General features: G+C 46.6%; 1 protein-coding gene across 3 annotated transcripts in view; it reads right to left on the reverse strand.

Moving 5' to 3' along the window:
* GARNL3 (GTPase activating Rap/RanGAP domain like 3) overlaps positions 1-17426 on the reverse strand; it is a gene marked incomplete at both ends in the record, with an annotated part of 155540 nt that overhangs the window by 120771 nt on the left and 17343 nt on the right. For 2 of the 3 annotated variants that reach the window (XM_079706783.1, XM_079706781.1), the window contains one exon: positions 9713-9883. In XM_079706783.1, the coding sequence (XP_079562909.1) occupies positions 9713-9883 (171 nt within the window). Of the gene's footprint in view, positions 1-9712; positions 9911-17426 lie in introns of all 3 variants that reach the window. The other variant, XM_079706782.1, reaches the window with a different exon arrangement.

Raw genomic sequence — 17426 nt, forward strand, 5'->3', positions numbered from 1 at the left:
TCGTGCCCCGGTCTGGGAAGATCCCACATGCCGCGGAGCGGCTGGGCCCGTGAGCCATGGACGCTGAGCCTGCGTGTCCGGAGGCCTGTGCTCCGCAACGGGAGAGGCCACAACAGTGAGAGGCTCGCGTACCACAAAAAAAAAAAAAAAAAAAAAAAAAAAAAAAAAAAAAGTGAATCATCTGCAAGTGTCAAACTCATCCAACTGTGAACTTAAGATTCTTGCATTTTATTGCCTGTAAATTATAGTACAATAAAAAATTACTTTAGAACGTCATACAGAAAAAAAGAGAAACTCTGATCCTAAACTTAAATAAACTAACATCTATATGTATAGAGAAATTACATGTACATAAGTGTTGCCTGATATTTACTGAACTCTGTCTAACCCACCACTAATTCACGGCCTGATTTTAGGCAAGAAACAGCCTTTCATGGGCTCTCAGTTCTACAACTGTGAAATGGGGCTTGATTAATGAATTAATTCAACAAATACTGATAACCATGGGACAATCCTCATAGGGCTGTTGCACTTAATGAGAAAATACATATGAAGCACTTAGCAGGTGAATAGTCTGAGCACAATTACTATTTGAAGAAACGGAGATTGTGCATCATTAGGAAGGTGTATGCATGTGAAGAACAACACGAAGAAGAAAAAAAGTCTCTTTGTGGAAACCTAGAGATAAGTTAGATTCTCCTGTAATCTAAAATGCTCTCACTTTAGGGGCTTCCCTGGTGGCGCAGTGGTTGCGAGTCCGCCTGCCGATGCAGGCAACATGGGTTTGTGCCCCGGTCCGGGAAGATCCCACATGCCGCGGAGCAGCTGGGCCCGTGAGCCATGGCTGCTGAGCCTGCGCGTCCGGAGCCTGCGCTCCGCAACTGGAGAGGCCACAACAGTGAGAGGCCCGTGTACCGCGCAAAAAAAAAAAAAAAAAAAAAAAAAAAACTCTCACTTTAGGAAGTAGCTGTTAGGGAGGAAAAACTTTCCCTTTACCCTCTTATGTTCTATAACTGGTACCTGTGAATTAAGCTGACAAAAGACAGATTAACAGGAGAAAAGGCATACAAATTTTATTTCTAACTTTACATGCACGAGGCCTGCACAGAAAAGAAAACCCAAAGTAGCAGTTAGACTCAGAGGCTTATATACTATTTTAACAAAGGGCAATAAATTGTCGAGAAGTCACAAGACAAAAGGAAAGGGATTTGGGGCTTCTAGGAGTGGTAAATCACAGGAAGGTAGATATATGGGGGAAAGCAATGGTAGATGGGGTTATTTAGTAAGGTTTGTTTATGTAGACTCGTCTTGGTGCCTTCTCTGTCCCTGGTGATAAGGACTGTTCTCCTCCTCTTGGTAGAGAGAGGGGAGGAGGCACTTTTACAAAGAGAAATTTATGCCCTGCTTTTAGGCAGATTGGGGGAGGGCAGAGAGTTCTTCCTGTGTCTGCTTTTTCTCAATTGCCTTCAGCTCAAAATAATCCTTATGCCAAAGTGGCATATTTTGGGGTGGTATATTTTGATCCCCTTTATAGCCAATACCAGTATGTGAAAAATTCTTAGTCTTAAGCATAAAAGTATATAAATGCTTGTGGAACTGACTGGATTTTGTCTTGAGGTAACCTAGGAGAGGGGGAAGGCCCTGGCTGCTTTTTAAATGGCCTCTGTATTGTATTCTAATTTTCTGGACCAGTTTAGATCCACTTCATGCTTCTCTGTGTTGTGTTTTTCTCCAGGTACATTCAGACCACGTAGGGGAAGAAAAGCAGCTTACTCTGTGCTTTTAAGGTCAAACTATATTTGTGAAAGATTTTCTAAAATGTTTATTTCACCAAGGTTGTCTGATCCTGAGACAGTCTACAAAAATGAGGCTTTGAGACCAAGGATGAGGGAGAGTGTTAAGGGAGGTGGAGAACATTCTTCAAAGAAAGCAAAAGACTAGATCAACCAAACTCACAGAAGTATAGGAGGCAAAAGCATTTTAACTAAGAACACTTCTTACTATAGAAGATGACAGGAAAGCAACCAGCCTGCATTCAAAGCCAAATGCGATTTATAAAAATGAGTGTTGGGCTTCCCTGGTGGCACAGTGGTTGAGAGTCCGCCTGCCGATGCAGGGGACACGGGTTCATGCCCCGGTCCGGGAAGATCCCACATGCCGCGGAGCGGCTGGGCCTGTGAGCCATGGCCGCTGAGCCTGTGCGTCCGGAGCCTGTGCTCCACAACGGGAGAGGCCACAGCAGTGAGAGGCCGGCGTACAGCAAAAAAAAAAAAAAAGACTGTTGGCTTAGGTGAATTTAGGGCAGGGCAGCCTAAACCATTTCCTTTTGCCTCCTAAAAGCAATGATTAAAAAGAGTCATACTCTCTAGTCACTATTTATAGTGTGTCCTTGTGGTGTTCCGCACTGTACTTTGAGATGAGGTGAGCACCAAAAATGGGTTGCTGGCCCTTGAGGACTATAAAATTTGAAAGAATAGACAACGTGAATAGTCAAAGGAACAGAGTTCTTAGTAATGGCATAACCTCCTTGAGGAAGAATGATTGCTGTTCGTGATTATTCCTCCAGGGGATGTGGAGCTCAATGGTACAGCTTCTGTTCCCAGAAAAGGACCAGGATGTCCTGGCAGAGTGATGCCGTACTCCTCCCTGACTTAGATCACACAGAGCAGCAACTCAGTGCTGAACCCTACGCCACCCTTGAGCAGTGAAGATCCACATTCCTCTCCCTTCCATTCAGGCCACTCACCTCCCCAGGGACCTTACTGCTGCGGCACCTTCAAATACTACCTCTATGCTAACAACTCCCCAGACCAAATCTCTAACTCAATCTTTCTCTCCAACTGCAAGTTCAGACTTACAGCTGTCAGACATGGCTCTGCGGACACCCCCGGGGGCCTCTAAAACATAAAATGCCTGAGTCACCCTCACTCCCACTCCTCACTCACAGCTCAGTCAGCAGAGCTGCCATCTTCTTCCCAGTCACTCGAGGTGCAAGTTCAGAGTCATCGCCCAGGTCTTCTCTCACATCCAACATCTTAATCAGTCTCCAGGCCCCCGGTACAGGCCCCACACAGTGTTGCTTTTGATTGTTGTATGTTTGTATCTGTATTTCACTCTTTGAAGAGGTAAAATTCACTTGCTTCAAAACTCACAAGAGTCCAAAAGGCCATACAGGGGTAAGCCTGTCCTCTCCTCCCTCCTCAGCCCCTCATTTCCTTTCCTCACCAGCAACCTCTATTGTTTATTGTGTGTCTGCCAGAGATGCTGTATGCAAAGAAAGAGAAATACATATTCCCTTTTGTCTTTGGTAAATGGTAGCATACTATACACAACTCCACTCCTTGTTTTTCTATTTAATGTATGTTGGAGATCTTTCCAAATCAATACCAAAAGATCCTCCATATTCTTTCTTATGGCTACATACTATTCCACTGAGTAGATGTACTGTATTTTATTTAACCAGTTTCCTAGGTAAACGGTTTTCAACCTTTCGCTACTACTAATAAACTGCAATGCATAACCTTGTATATGCCATTTTGCATTTTGCCATTTGCATGTGAGGATATTTCTAGAATTCCACCATGTCTAGAATTCCACCATGTCTTTCTAGAATTCCACCATGCCCTTGCCACTTCTCCCCTTTCCATTTTCACATTCTCTGCTTTAGCCCAGACCTGCATCGTTGCAGGAGCCTCCTAACTGGCATCTCTAATCTATTGTCTTTAACTTACCCAACAAGTATTTAGTGAGCACTTTCTACGTGCCACATACTCTGCTATGACAGGGAAGAACAAGAGAATAAAAACAAACAGAACAAAACAAAACAAAACCCCCTCCTAACCAGACCCACACAGATCCTAGCCTGTCTCACAATTATCTGAGTGTTGGGAGCTTTCTAATAAATCAAGCTGCTCTCTTCTCTGTGTTTGGAATCGGTTGAGAATTAGAGGCAGGAGTCGGGCAAATGGAAATCAAAACATCAGTTTCCTCACTGTCAGAGTTTCATTGGCAAATGTGGCTGAGCCCGACAGCCACATAGACTTCCTACTACTTCCCCTAAGTTTAGACCTGGAGCAGCCCACTTGCGGGAGAGTCTGGTCTGCAGAGAGGCAGCTACTCGCCTGAATGGTTGCCGAGGAATCACTGTCTCATGACTGTCGAGCCCCCACAGGGGATACCGAGGCAGGTGGGCCTCCACACCTGTCTCTAGAAGACGCAGGTGTGTTTTTCCATGTGGAAACAAGAGAGGAGCTAACACACAAACTTGGTGGGCAACCAGATCCCAAAGGTAAGAGAGGAAAAGAGGAAGGGGCAAGTCAGCTGTCCAGCCTCTTTCCTCCATGAACTGGAGGAGCAGTTTCTTCATGGAAACAATAGAATTTCCCCAACAGTGAACCCAAAGGCTTTCTCTCCAGCTTTGTGTTTTAAAATCAAGTAGTCCTTTACCCAGGAGCAAACTAGGTCTTTTGAGGCTTTTGGAAACTATTTTAAAATGTCTAAATATGAAATTGCCTGATATTTGTATCATGCCTTGATGATAAACTCTTTCAAATACATGGCAACTTTCTCCAAAAGATCAAAAAGCAAACCACTGCTAACTCAGCCGAGTGAGGGAAATTAAGTCTGAATTACACTTTTTAAGAAATCCAACTTATTGGTAGTATATTGTAATTAATCACAGGAAGGACTGATGGGAAAAAAGAATGGGCAGGTAATTCAGATGGAATTAAAAACTTTTCAAACTTTCTTCCTTCTGCTCTTGGCTGACATCCGTTTAAGGCAGAATGCCCCTCAAATAACCATCTTTCCAATAGCTTTCCTTTGTCTTTTCCTAATGTATTGAGCTAATGAGGAAACTTTGCCTCTTGTAGGGTGGGACATGGCCCTGAAAGGAGGTTATGAATGAGGAGACGTGAGGACGCAGGGAGACTTGCCATCTCCCTTCTGCCCTCCCTTCCCAACGGAAACGGCGTTTTCAGAGGAGCCCCATGGCTTCCGAATCATCAAGTTCAATGGAAGATTTTAGTTTTGATCTTCAAACTTTCTGTTATATTTGACACCTTCGGCCAGATCCCTGGGTCCCACCACTAAGGATTCTAATTAAGTAGGTTCCATGATCTCTATTTTTGAACAAACTTGCTAAGTTATTTCTGTGACCGGTCAGAGAGCACTGCCCTTCTTGCAACTCCTCCACTGGCCTCTCTGACCCCTTTGAATTCTGTTCTCCTACCTCCTGACCACCCCTGCTCTGTTTGCCAGGGCAAGCAGAACTACCCCTCTGCCCCTGGTAACAGACACTCCCCCACAGAGCCAGGAATGGACATGTGACCCAGGCTGGGCAACTACAGTCCTTCCCCAGCGTTCTTCTAACTGATGGGGAAGATTTTTCCTCTCTGAGAACATACCCCATGCTGCCTGAGATCACACCCACGGCTGCGTGGTGAAAACTCATGGACGGTAGGAGACAGTGAGGTCAACAGGCAGAGAGAAGCAGGGCTAAGGGGTGGAGGCTGAGGGTGTAAGAGAAGAATGGACTGACTGTTGGCACTAGAGTCCCTGGATCCAGTCACTCTCTGAAGCGAGCGAGATCTGTCCTTTCCCGTAGTTTGGTTACATTAACCTACACATTCTCCTTTTTCGCCTAAACTATTTTGAGCTGGGTTGCTGTTACTTACAACCGACGAGCCCCTCCCTAGTCCATCTCTTAATTGGCTTCCTGGCCTCCTCACTGTACATATCAGTGAAATTAACTCTTAAAACTCAGAGCTCAAACCATCACTTGTCTGTCTCAAAAGCCACTCAGACTCCCAATGTCCTGGCATTAAGTACAACACCTTTCACAATATGCCCCCCAATTTGACCTTCCAAACTTCCTCCTACTTCACCATACAAGTGGCAAACCAGGATCCGGCCATCCAAAATGCCCTCCTCCCCACCTCTGCCAATTAAAATCTACTCAAGAAAAAGAAAAGAAGGAAGGAACGTTCTTCCTCCTTTTTCAAGATCCACTTCACATTACTCTCTCTAAGAAGACTTTTCGAAGAACTTCCTTCCTCCAAAGATGTAACTGTACCCCTCTTCAGCCCCCACGGCAGTATCTAATGATCTCTGTCCTATTCCTCACCCCACCACCCATGCATTACCAGGTCCACTCTAACCTTCCTCTTTTTTTTTTTTTTTTTTTTACATCTTTATTGGAGTATAATTGCTTTACAATGGTGTGTTAGTTTCTGCTAACCTTCCTCTTAAATATTTCTTAACTCAATCCCATTGTTCCTGCCACTCATCAGAACACTTAATATCTCCTATCCGGCCACTCTGATAGGTCTCCCTGCCACCAGCCTTATCCTTCTGCAATCTAGCTGCCCACTGACACCAGTTATCTTTCCAGTATGCAAATCTGATCATGCTGTGCTCTGGCTGAGAGAATTAAGACCAAACTTCCTAGCAGGCAGGTTAAGCCCTCCCACTCCCCAGTGACTTGGCTTCTGTCTGCCATCCCAGGCTCACTGCTCCCCAAGAAGCTCCAGCTGGACCAGACTGTTTGTGGTTCCCCTCAAATCCAGAATGCTTTAACGCTGCTGGCCTTTGCACAGACAGTCTCCTCTGTCTGGGGAGGCCTCCTTCACCTCTGCCTGGTAAAGTTCCCACACTTCAAGTAGTCTCTCCACTGAGAAATCTCCTTGGATTGCCCTAGGTAACGGCACTTCCATAAGGCTCGCTTAATCTGGAAGGAGATGCTTCGTTTGCATACCAGTGCTTAGCACAGGGCCCAGCACAGCACACAGGTGCTCAGTAGGTTCTTTCATAGATACCAAAAACGTTTTCTGGTGAGAGCAGACCTTGTATGACCAAGAGACCTCGCACAAGGCCCAACTTTGTGCTTGGTCAACTTTATTGGTGTTCAGTCCGGTCCTGCTATAATCTTCACCCGACAATACCAAGTCACCCTGTGGACACTGACACCCCATAAACACTTTGCTCCTGATGGCACCGCTGAGCACACTGAGATTAGGAGATGGTAACTGGTGCTAGACAGATTAGATTCAAATCCCTGCTGTCACTTACAAGCTGTGTGACCTGAACAAGTCTCTTAACTCTTCTGGACCTCAGCCTCCTCATCTGTAAGATGGAGCCTGCAGTAGTTATCTGTTTTTTTGTGAAGACTAAAAGAGAAAACGCATTTGGGATGTCTGCACAAGTGCCTGGTACACAGGTAATCAATTAAGTTTGCTGAATGAATGAGTTAATCAATGAGCAGCCCGCAGAATGGCAGCGGTTCTTAAAAGACGCATCTTTCTAGCCTGTTTTCCAGAAAACCCAGTATCTGGTTCCCGGTGGAATCAGTTTCAAGTCCGGCCCCTGAGTCTGGGGAGCAGCCCTTGGCCAGACGCCGCCCGCCCTGTTCTCACGGCAGCTTCGCTAGCCCTGCGGCCGCCGATCACCAGGGCCTGGTCCCACTCCTAACCAGATTCACCAATAGGACCCGGAAAGCGCCACCTCGGGCTGCTTCCGCTGCGTCTCATAGGCTTCCCGGCAGTCCTGCCCGCCCCTTTGACTACGTCATCCGCGCGGTGCACTGTGGGGCTTGTAGTCTAGAAAGAAGCAGCGCTGAGAGTCCCGCCTGGAGCTTCAGAGGAAGGAAGAGTGGCCTTTCCCCCCACCCCCCCACCTACCTCCACTCCCCACCCCCCCACCCCACCCTCCACCCCCGCTCCACCTTTGGTAGATAAAGCCCAGGCTTCCCTGCCCTCCTTTCTAAAGAGCTGGAGCTGCCCACACGTGGGTTACCAGCGGCCCCCAAGAAACAGGAGCATTTCGCCCAGATAATTCAGCATTCACTGAAATTTTAGATTTCAGTTTCAGATCAAGGAGACATTCAATTCCCATATTCTCATAAGTGGACCTACCGCGCCACGGTGCGGGGTATGGTGGCAGCTCTGAAAAGGCAGCTGTGACTCCAGACTTCTCTAGCTTCCCAGAAGAACCCACTGCAGAGCCAGCAGTCGTGAATTTACCCAGACCCTGTGAACCTTGTCTATTTCAAATTGTATTATCGTTTAAAATCAGGCAAGCTATCAGTGGCTCCTCATTGCTCGAGATATAAAAATTCATACCCCTTAGCTAGGCATATAAGGTGCTAAATAACTATTTTGTATTTATTTTTGTGTGGTTACATTTTTAAAAGCAGCATTTCTCATTTGCTGCACAAGAGAATCCCCTGGGGAGCGTTATAAAATATTGGTATTTGTGTCCCACCCTAGACCTGGGAATCTTGGGCGGATGGTGCAGGCTTTCACATGTGTTAAAGCTCCGGGGATGATTCTGTGCAGCCAGGGTTGAGAATCACTGCTTTAATGCCTGTCAACACTGCTGGGACCCACTTTCATGGATCCAAGCCTTTGCTCTGCACTTTCCTCTGTTTTTTTTTTTTTTTTTTTTTGCGGTACGCGGGCCTCTCACTGTTGTGGCCTCTCCCGTCGCGGAGCACAGGCTCCGGACGTGCAGGCTCAGCGGCCATGGCTCACAGGCCCAGCCGCTCCGCGGCATATGGGATCCTCCCGGCCCGGGGCACAAACCCGTGTCCCCTGCATCGGCAGGCGGACTCTCAACCGCTGCGCCACCAGGGAAGCCCCTTTCCTCTGTTTAAAGTGGCTTTCTTCCCCTTTCCTGCCTGGCGCGATGGTCATCCTGCCTGGCTAAGAGCAACTGCTCCCCGTTTTCCTCCCTGTCCTCCCACAGATCCCCTCCTCCTATAGCACATTATACATGCTTCTTTTCTAGCAGCGCTGGAGTTATTTGGTTACTTGTCTGCCTCCCTGGAAAGGCTGTCCCTGAAGAGTCCTCTTTCACCCACTCCAGAGCCACCGAATCAGAATCTCTGTGGCTGGCCTTAGGTACAGTAAGCATCAATAATATTTGTTGCATTGAACTGATGAAGCATCTCATTTGCTTTTAAGGCAATTAGATCGTTGCACCTAGTTGCCTTTGATTCCCCTGGAAAGCTAAGCACCCCTGTGTTGTAGTATCTTCTTCATTCATTACTTATTCATTCATCCAACAAATATTGTACACCATAACAAAGCCCTGGGGATTCAGGAGTAAACAGGAAAACATAGTTACCACCCTATGGGACCTGGAATCTATTAATATATTAGTTATAGCATAGTTATTATCATTTCTTCTGAATAATACTTAGAATTTTTTCCCCTTCTAGATACTATTTGATATTCACGGGTGAGGAGATGTCTTATTCTCTTATATCCCCAGTATGTTGCTGGCACATTGGGGGCATTCTGTAAATGTTTATTGAATCAAGGTACTACATTTCATAGCACTTGTCACAATTTGTTCGTATTTATTTGTATGATTATTTGATTAATGGCTATCTGTTCCATGAGCTGTAAATGCCCTGAGGACAGGAACTGAATCTTTTTTGCCTGCCATGCCTGAGACAAGGCCTGGACAGGGTAAGTGCTCAATGAACATTGCTAAATAAATAAATATAAATACATACATACATACATACATACATACATACATACACATAAGGCACCATTAAGAAAGAAATGAAATCTCTGAACCAAATATCCACTCCTCTCTCTCTCATTATTCTTCCCCCCAAAGATAATTTTCTTCCTGAGCATTAAGGGGTTTCAAGTTAGAGTGAGCATGAGCCCCAACTGAGATGATGCTTCTCTTACTTACTTACAGGTTGACCTGGGCCTCTACTTCAGGGTCTTTTGTTGGCCACGTCTGCAGGGGCTGGATGCCAAAGGAGAGAGACGACTTGGCTTTCCATAGAAGGGTCTGTGCCATCTGACTCCCACTGGACCCTTTCGTCAGCGGATCCATCAGTGGGCCTGGAGGCTGCAGTGCTGTACTGAAGCAGAAAGAGGTGGGAAAGGCACTAAGAACAGAGAAGAACGCGGGCCCATCGCTGGCCCATTCTGGCCACTCCTCCCCAGGGGCCAGCCCATCAGTAATGAGGAGGGGGTAAAGCCAAGGCCCTCCCAAGACCCAGGTGCCCCACTAAGACAGCACCACGCCCTTCCTGCACACTGTGGCCTCGTGGCCCTGGAACCGTCCAAATCCTATCACATCCCTCAGCAATAAGTGGAGTCCTGCACACTCTCAGGTCAGCGGGGTTGAAGGTAAAAGGAGGAAGGTGAGCATGTGAACCATCACAAACTTATTTAGAAAAAGGCAACATTCACTGAGGAAGGGAAAGCTCTGTCTGGAGTACCTTCAGAGGATGGACCTCATGGCCATTGGTGTTTGGTCCAGGAGTGCCTGGTTTATCTCCCAATTTCCATTTACAGTAGCCAAGAAAAGCCATAAAAAGAGCCTACACAGGCAACAACACTGTAGACAAAAGGACAAACCCACATTCAAGAGTAATAGCATAGAGGAAGTAAGCAGTAAATGCTTGCAGAATTAACAAATGGGAATAAATTGGGAAATGCACTGCTGAAACATGCCTGCTTCTTTCTCTGATGACACAGCGAGGAAGGAGGTAAGGTGATTCTGGGATGAAGAAGGGTGGCTTTGTTAGGGAAATGTAGGCATCCCTGCTCTTTCTGATTGGAATTATTTTCTGAGCCAATCAGTAGCGTTCTTCCCCCACCTCTACCTCAGGTGACACACAAATAAGCAAAGAAAATCCAAATACTTGGAAATGGGAAAATAAAAATAAAAAGCAATCTTAGATAACACTTGTCAAAAGGGACTCTTTATATTGTCTTCTTAATAAAACGCTGTGACAAGGCAAAAGACAAAAGACCTAGTGGTCTTATTAGTGAGGAAGAGGCATCTGCACAGGGAGCCACCATCCTGCTGCAGGGTTTGGATGCCAAGAGAAGTGACTCCATACAGCCTGGGAATTTGGAGCCAGATGGGCACTGCCCACTCCCAAGCTGCTACAGTAGTACCAATTATAGGCTGCAGCATGTTGCAAAAGAAAAAAAGGCCTCTCTTGCCAGGTCCCCCTGGTATTCCTCCTTCATAAGTGATGACCCATCCTCCCCCATCACCTTACCTGGGCCTGAGAAGCCACAGGCTGCATATCTGACCCGGACTGCTGGATAATCTTACTCTAAGCTGGCTTCAGGCCACTTATCTTGGCAGAAATTCTATAGACATGAAAGGCTCAAGCCTTCCACGTACGACAAATGGCAAGAAGGGAAGGCTCTGCTATGATGTCAGTTGTCCTTTACTCACTGGAGCCTCAAGTCTTCTGCAACCCAGTGTCACTAGAGTTTATGGCTGCCTTAGCAATAAACGAACAAACAAATAACAAAGCAGGGCTTCTGGATGAGAGACATATTTTTTTCTTTGAACCCTCTAGATTTTTTTTAAATTACAAAAATAACACTTGTATGCAAAACATTTATTAAGAAAATGTTCCTTTCTTTTTTTTTTTTTTTTTTTTTTGTGGTACGCGGGCCTCTCACTGTTGTGGCCTCTCCCGTTGCGGAGCACAGGCTCCGGATGCGCAGGCTCAGCAGCCATGGCTCACGGGCCCAGCCGCTCCGCGGCATATGGGATCCTCCAAGACCGGGGCACGAACCCGTATCCCCTGCATCGGCAGGCGGACTCTCAACCACTGCGCCACCAGGGAGGCCCGAAAATGTTCCTTTCTTAATCATGCAAGTTAAAAAAAAAGAAAAGGAAAGAAACTACTCCTAAAAGAAACCAATAAGCAGGACAGGGAGGTGAGGTTTCATTTTCAGGCAAAGTCCTGTGAAGGTTCAGCTTCAACTTGAGTGGAGCTGGGCTGTCCCACGCGACCGCCACGCGCCACCTGTGACCACTGAGCAAGGAAATGGGGGCAGGCAAAGCGAGACGTGCATGTGTAAAACACACACCGGACTTGGAAGACTTAGTACAGATAACAAAGGATGCAGAACATCTCAATAATTTTTATGTTGATTCATGTTGAAGATAAAGTGTATTAGAATTGATTTTAACGTGGCTACTAGAAAACGTAAAATCACATACATAGCTTGCTTTACAATCTGCTCGAGGTTGGTTACACCTCAGAGCTGTCCCATCTGCCAAGAGGAACTGAGGGCCCCGGGTCGGGGTGAGGGCTGTAAAGTCCCTGGGTACTTGGCACTCTTTGCACAGGTGGGCAAAGCAGCCGCGGTGAGCAAGGGTGGCCCACCTAGGAAGAGTCGCCGCCCAGGTGTGGGTATTGGAGAAAAAGTGCACTGAGAAGGGGAGGGGAGAAGATTCCAGAAATGGTGAGGGGATCTGAGGGGACCTGATGGCAGGCACGACATCCCCACCTCCACTCCCTTTCCGCTCCCAGTGAACGGTTTGGTATCATTCCCATCACTCCTCTCTCTACGTATCTGCAACCTTTCTGTGACACACATGCAGAGAATATATAACGCTCCATGACTTGCTCTTCTCCCTAAACCGCAGTCTTAGACATCTTTGTAAATCAGTAAATAAGGTACATCTTAACATGGAACATTACAGAATGGGATAACCTCATATGCTGCTTACATCTTTTTAATCTTTAAATACTAAGATTATTTCATTGTTTTAGTGTGTTATTGTCTAGCCCTTTCATCTTTAAAATTTGTTTAGAAACACTTAAATGCTAGTTCCTTTCAACCTTTCCCACCATTTAATTTTGTCTTTTTGCCATACCTTTACCCTTAGAGTTTCTGAGTTCTTTTTTTACACTTTCATCTAATTCTTTAGCTTCATTTTCTAACTGTTCAGATGCTGTCTCATCACTGTTAATTTTAATCATTTTCCTCATTTCTGTTATCTCTTCTAGTCTTAACTTTCTAATTTAAAAAATATACATTCCTCTTAATCTTCTGACATATTTTATCTTTCTTGTCTCACTATTTAAAATATTCAGCAGAGGAAGAACTTCTTGGAAAATGGCAGAGGAAGTGCTCATTTGCATAACTCCTTGGAACCCATGGAAATAAGAAAAAATAGCCCAATACATAGAAGAAAACTCACTGAAACAAGAGAATGACCAAACTCCATGCTATAATTCTGAAGATCTGCTGTATACAATTAATCGTGGACAGACTGAAAGTGAACATCAAGGTCTACCTAGCTTATGTAACGTGAGGGAAATGGGCAAGAATGTCCTAAAGGCCGACAGTGCCCGATCTGGAGGGCTGAGGCCTGGAAGCATGGGCAGCACTGAGGCAGAAGCTGTTTGTTCTTTGTTTTTCACTGCCCCAGCTTTTTAACAAGAAGGGGTGGCCTAATCGGAGGAAAAGCTGAAGGAGAGAAGGAAAAGTGTATCCTAAGAGCCGTTTGAACCTCCTGAAAGATATTAACCAATTACATTTGAACCCACTAAAAGAAGGTCCACGAATCATGGGAAATCGCACTGACCCAGACCCTCTTTGGAGGAGGTTGTCTGCCCTGAAGTGGGGGGTGGGGGGGAGGGCTGAAAATTTAAGGAGAGTCCGGCCACGGGGTCACATTCACCACAGGCACAGGGGACTCTGCAGACAGGAGGGCAGGCATGGGGAGAGAGTAAAACCAGATGGCACATTCCCACTGTCTCTGTCCCACTTCCCAAGAAGCATCAAAGCCAGACCTCCAGCACCAGCTCTGAAAGAGAAGATTCACCATCACTCAGAGAGACAGGGAAAGGAGTCAAGGTGAGTCTACCCATATTATCAGTGGATAAACACAGACCCAGACAGAGCTGCTTCTATCCCAGGTGAACGTGCAGGAAAAAACTAGCACAGGACCTATGAAAAGAGGTTTGCAAAAGGCAGATGACAAGTACAGAAGAGAAGATTTTTAACAGGAATCCGATGAAACATATAACAGCTTTGTGTTCTCAAGAAAATGAAAGAGTAAGAACTCAAAACAAAAGATCAAATAATACATAAACAGACTTCTCAAGGTTCTAGGATAAAAATCCCAGAGTGTGACAGGAGAAGGGTTGATTCATGTCGTGGAGGTGCTTTCTGGTGGGGGAGTGGGCCTGAAGGGGAGGAAATGCGGGCCTCTGTGAGCGAATCTCCAGAGCGGGGGCTGTGTATGCGTGTGGTTTCTTCCTGGCCTGGGGGCAGCCCTCAGAAGCACACAGCTTACAATTTTCTCCTCTGTGACTCCCAAGCCCTCAGGGCAACTTGAGGTTCATATCATGAGTCTAAACGGATGGGAGTAACGAGAAATGTGGCCTCCTTCACAGTTAGCCCTCTGCTGATGGCCACGAGGACGCAGTCACTGAGAAGAACCATCCAGGAGCCCCAGATGGGGACCAGCACCTGTGGGGGCCATAGCCAGGCCTGCTGAGACCCAGTGATGCAGCGAGAAACAGACCACGGGGGAACACAACTGTGGCACAAGTGCTGTCTGTCTCATATACTGGTAGGTAGACCCCTGAAGGCAGCAAAATGGCATAGAAGGTAACAACACGGGAAACTTTTGGGACACACCCACTCCCTTGCGTTATTGACCTTGTATCCTCGTTTGGATTGTTGGCTGAAAACAACCTTAAACCAAGCACAAATCCTCATTCTTGCTTATCTGCAACGACGATCAGCATTTGGGGCCTGAGCTGGCTCAGTAGCCAAGGGAGCAGTAACCCCTACAGAGCTGGGGGCAGCGGGAAGACAAATCCCTTCTGTCCCCAAATCGAAACTGCCCCTCCCGCACGCCGTCACTCCCCATCTTGCAGCATTCTTCCTCCGTGGCACTCACGCCACTGGAGCCGTCCTAGTTATGTGTTTATTGGTACACTGTCTGCCTCCCGCCCTCCCTCCACTGGAATGTTAGGTCCATGAGAGCAGGGGCCCCATCTGCCTTGTTCACGGTCTACGCCCAGTGCCTAGCACAGAGAAGGGCTCAGTAAATATTTTTGTTTGTTTTTTTAAATAAATAAATTTATTTATTTATTTTTGGCTGCGTTGGGTCTTTGTTGCTGCGCGCGGGCTCTCTCTAGTTGCGGCGAGTGAGGTCTACTCTTTGTTGCGGTGCGCGGGTTTCTCATTGCGGTGGCTTCTCTTGTTGTGGAGCACGGGCTCTAGGAGTGCAGGCTTCAGTAGTTGTGGCATGCAGCCTCAGTAGTTGTAGCTCGTGGGCACTAGAGCACAGGCTCAGTAGTTGTGGCGCACGGGCTTAGTTGCTCCATGGCACGTGGGATCTTCCCAGACCAGGGCTCGAACCCGTGTCCCCTGCACTGGCAGGCGGAATCTTAACCACTGCGCCACCAGGGAAGTCCAGTAAATATATTTTGAATGAATAAGTGACTACGGGAATGCCGCAAAAATATGAGGAAAGTGTTCATATGGAATAGAGAGACTCTGTCGGGCTGTTCTGGCCCCGTTTGAATGAGGTCGCTGGTGGCCCCAGTCAGACCGCTATGGGACCTACTCTATTTCTTTATCAACCTCTGGCAGGCAGCTGCTCTGTGAGGACTGTGACAAGTGGAGCAAAGGCAATCCATCTGCCGAGCATCAGCCCAGGCCTGATATACGGCACTGATGCTAGGAAAGACTTCATGGCTGGTAGCTCTTCTAAAGACACTTGTCTCTCTGGTCATAAAATGCAAGACAGGCATTTATGTCCTAACTTTCATTTGTGTTAAAACTATGCAATCACCGACACTTAACTGTTGGAAAATCCACTTCACGCTGCCATCTGAGTCTTGATTTCCCATTTTTACCTCCTCGCCTACTAAAATGGCTCCAAGATAGGCGTGCCAGGTATGTAGCCGCACACCAGTGTGTGCTACCAACTTTGGATCAGTGTGTCTTATTTATGTTTGCTGTGATTGAAGAAAGATGCTGGCTGTGGCAGATATTTTGGAACAACTTGCAAAAGTTGGAAGGCTAAGACGTAATATCCTAACCTGCTTGGCAGTTCAGAGTTCTGGACATGATTTAGAGTCCACACTCTAAATCAGATGCACTCATGAGAGACTGGTGGGGAACGGAGCCAGGCAGATGAAGGGAGAGGACAAAGGGCATCCGCTTGCTTTTATAGATCATGACAGAGCTGTTGTGGTTCTGGAGTCAGCAGCTTCTTGATTCTCTGGCTTTCTGAGGGAGCAGGGGCAGCTTTGGGGATCAAAGTAGAGTTGATTCTGCTGTTGGCTTAGGTGGCAGCTGCTTCTTTTTTTTATATTTTTAAAATAAATTTATTTTATTTATTTATTTATTTTTGGCTGCACTGGGTCTTCGTTGCTGCGCGCAGGCTTTCTCTAGTTGTGGCGAGAGGGTGCTACTCTTCAATGTGGTGCATGGGCTTTTCATTGCGGTGGCTTCTCTTGTTGCAGATCATGCGCTCTAGAGCGCAGGCTCAGTAGCTGTGGCGCATGGGCTTCATTGCTCCGTGGCATGTGGGATCTTCCCGGACCAGGGCTTGAACCTGTGTCCCCTGCATTGGCAGGCGGATTCTCAACCACTGCACCACCAGGGAAGCCCTGCAGCTGCTTCTTGATAGATCAGCTTCTTGTTATGCAGTGGCAGCCTCCCTGATCAGTGCAGAGCACAGTGGTCCTGGGGGCAGGAGTTGTGACTGGGAGCTCAGACTAGAATCTGCTCTCCGGCCCTGCCAACAATTCTGTAAGCACGTAATTTCCATATCACTATTATATCTCATTCTGTTTCTACCAGGTAAAGTTGATTCTGTCGTCTGCAACAGATTACTGACCGATAGGCCTTATATAGTGATGTCTGTCCAACTGGGTTTTGAGCTTAACAGTTCGTGTGACCCTGTGCAGAGTGCAGAGTACGCACAATCTTTTTCTGGTGGGAGCAGTGGTATAACCTCCAGCGGGCAAGAAAAAGAGACTATGTACTTTGATGGGAAGACATTTTGCCTTGTGAGTTTAAAAGAGAGCTTGCTCAAAGCACTAGGCATTTCTGTTCCAATCAGCAAAGAGGTGCTGAAGGGCAACCAAAAGAACACACACTAATTGCGGACACTTCTAAGGTCACTGCTACGCTGGAGCAGTCACTGTGAGATCACTACCCCCGACCTGCTTTTGTGTTGTCTTGAGCCTTTCCAGGTGTGTCACCTAAAACTGTTGTATCCAAAAGTGCACTGAAAACACAGAAGAGTTGAGAAATACTAGTCTAAACTATAGATGGTTTAACCGCCAGTAACAAAAATTTTACTGCATCTTGAAGTAGCCATGTTAGCTTGGGGCACACTGACTGCTGGAATGTACTTTTCGCGTATTGAGTCCAGTCTGTTTTATTATCCCTCGTACCCACTGTGATTTTAGGTCTAGCCCTGGGCCATGCACAGAGTGGGCCTGATCCCTTTTTCATACGACACCCTTTCAAATGTGGGAGGGCAGCTTTTAAATCCTCCGTGAATTTTCTCTTTTTCAGGTAAAACACCCCCTCTCCCTACTGAAATCTTTTTTTCTTTACTGGACCATTCCCATCAGACATAAATATCTTTATAAAACAAAAGCA

This window comes from Hyperoodon ampullatus, assembly GCF_949752795.1.
Source record: "Hyperoodon ampullatus genome assembly, chromosome: 6".
NCBI lineage: Eukaryota > Metazoa > Chordata > Mammalia > Artiodactyla > Ziphiidae > Hyperoodon > Hyperoodon ampullatus.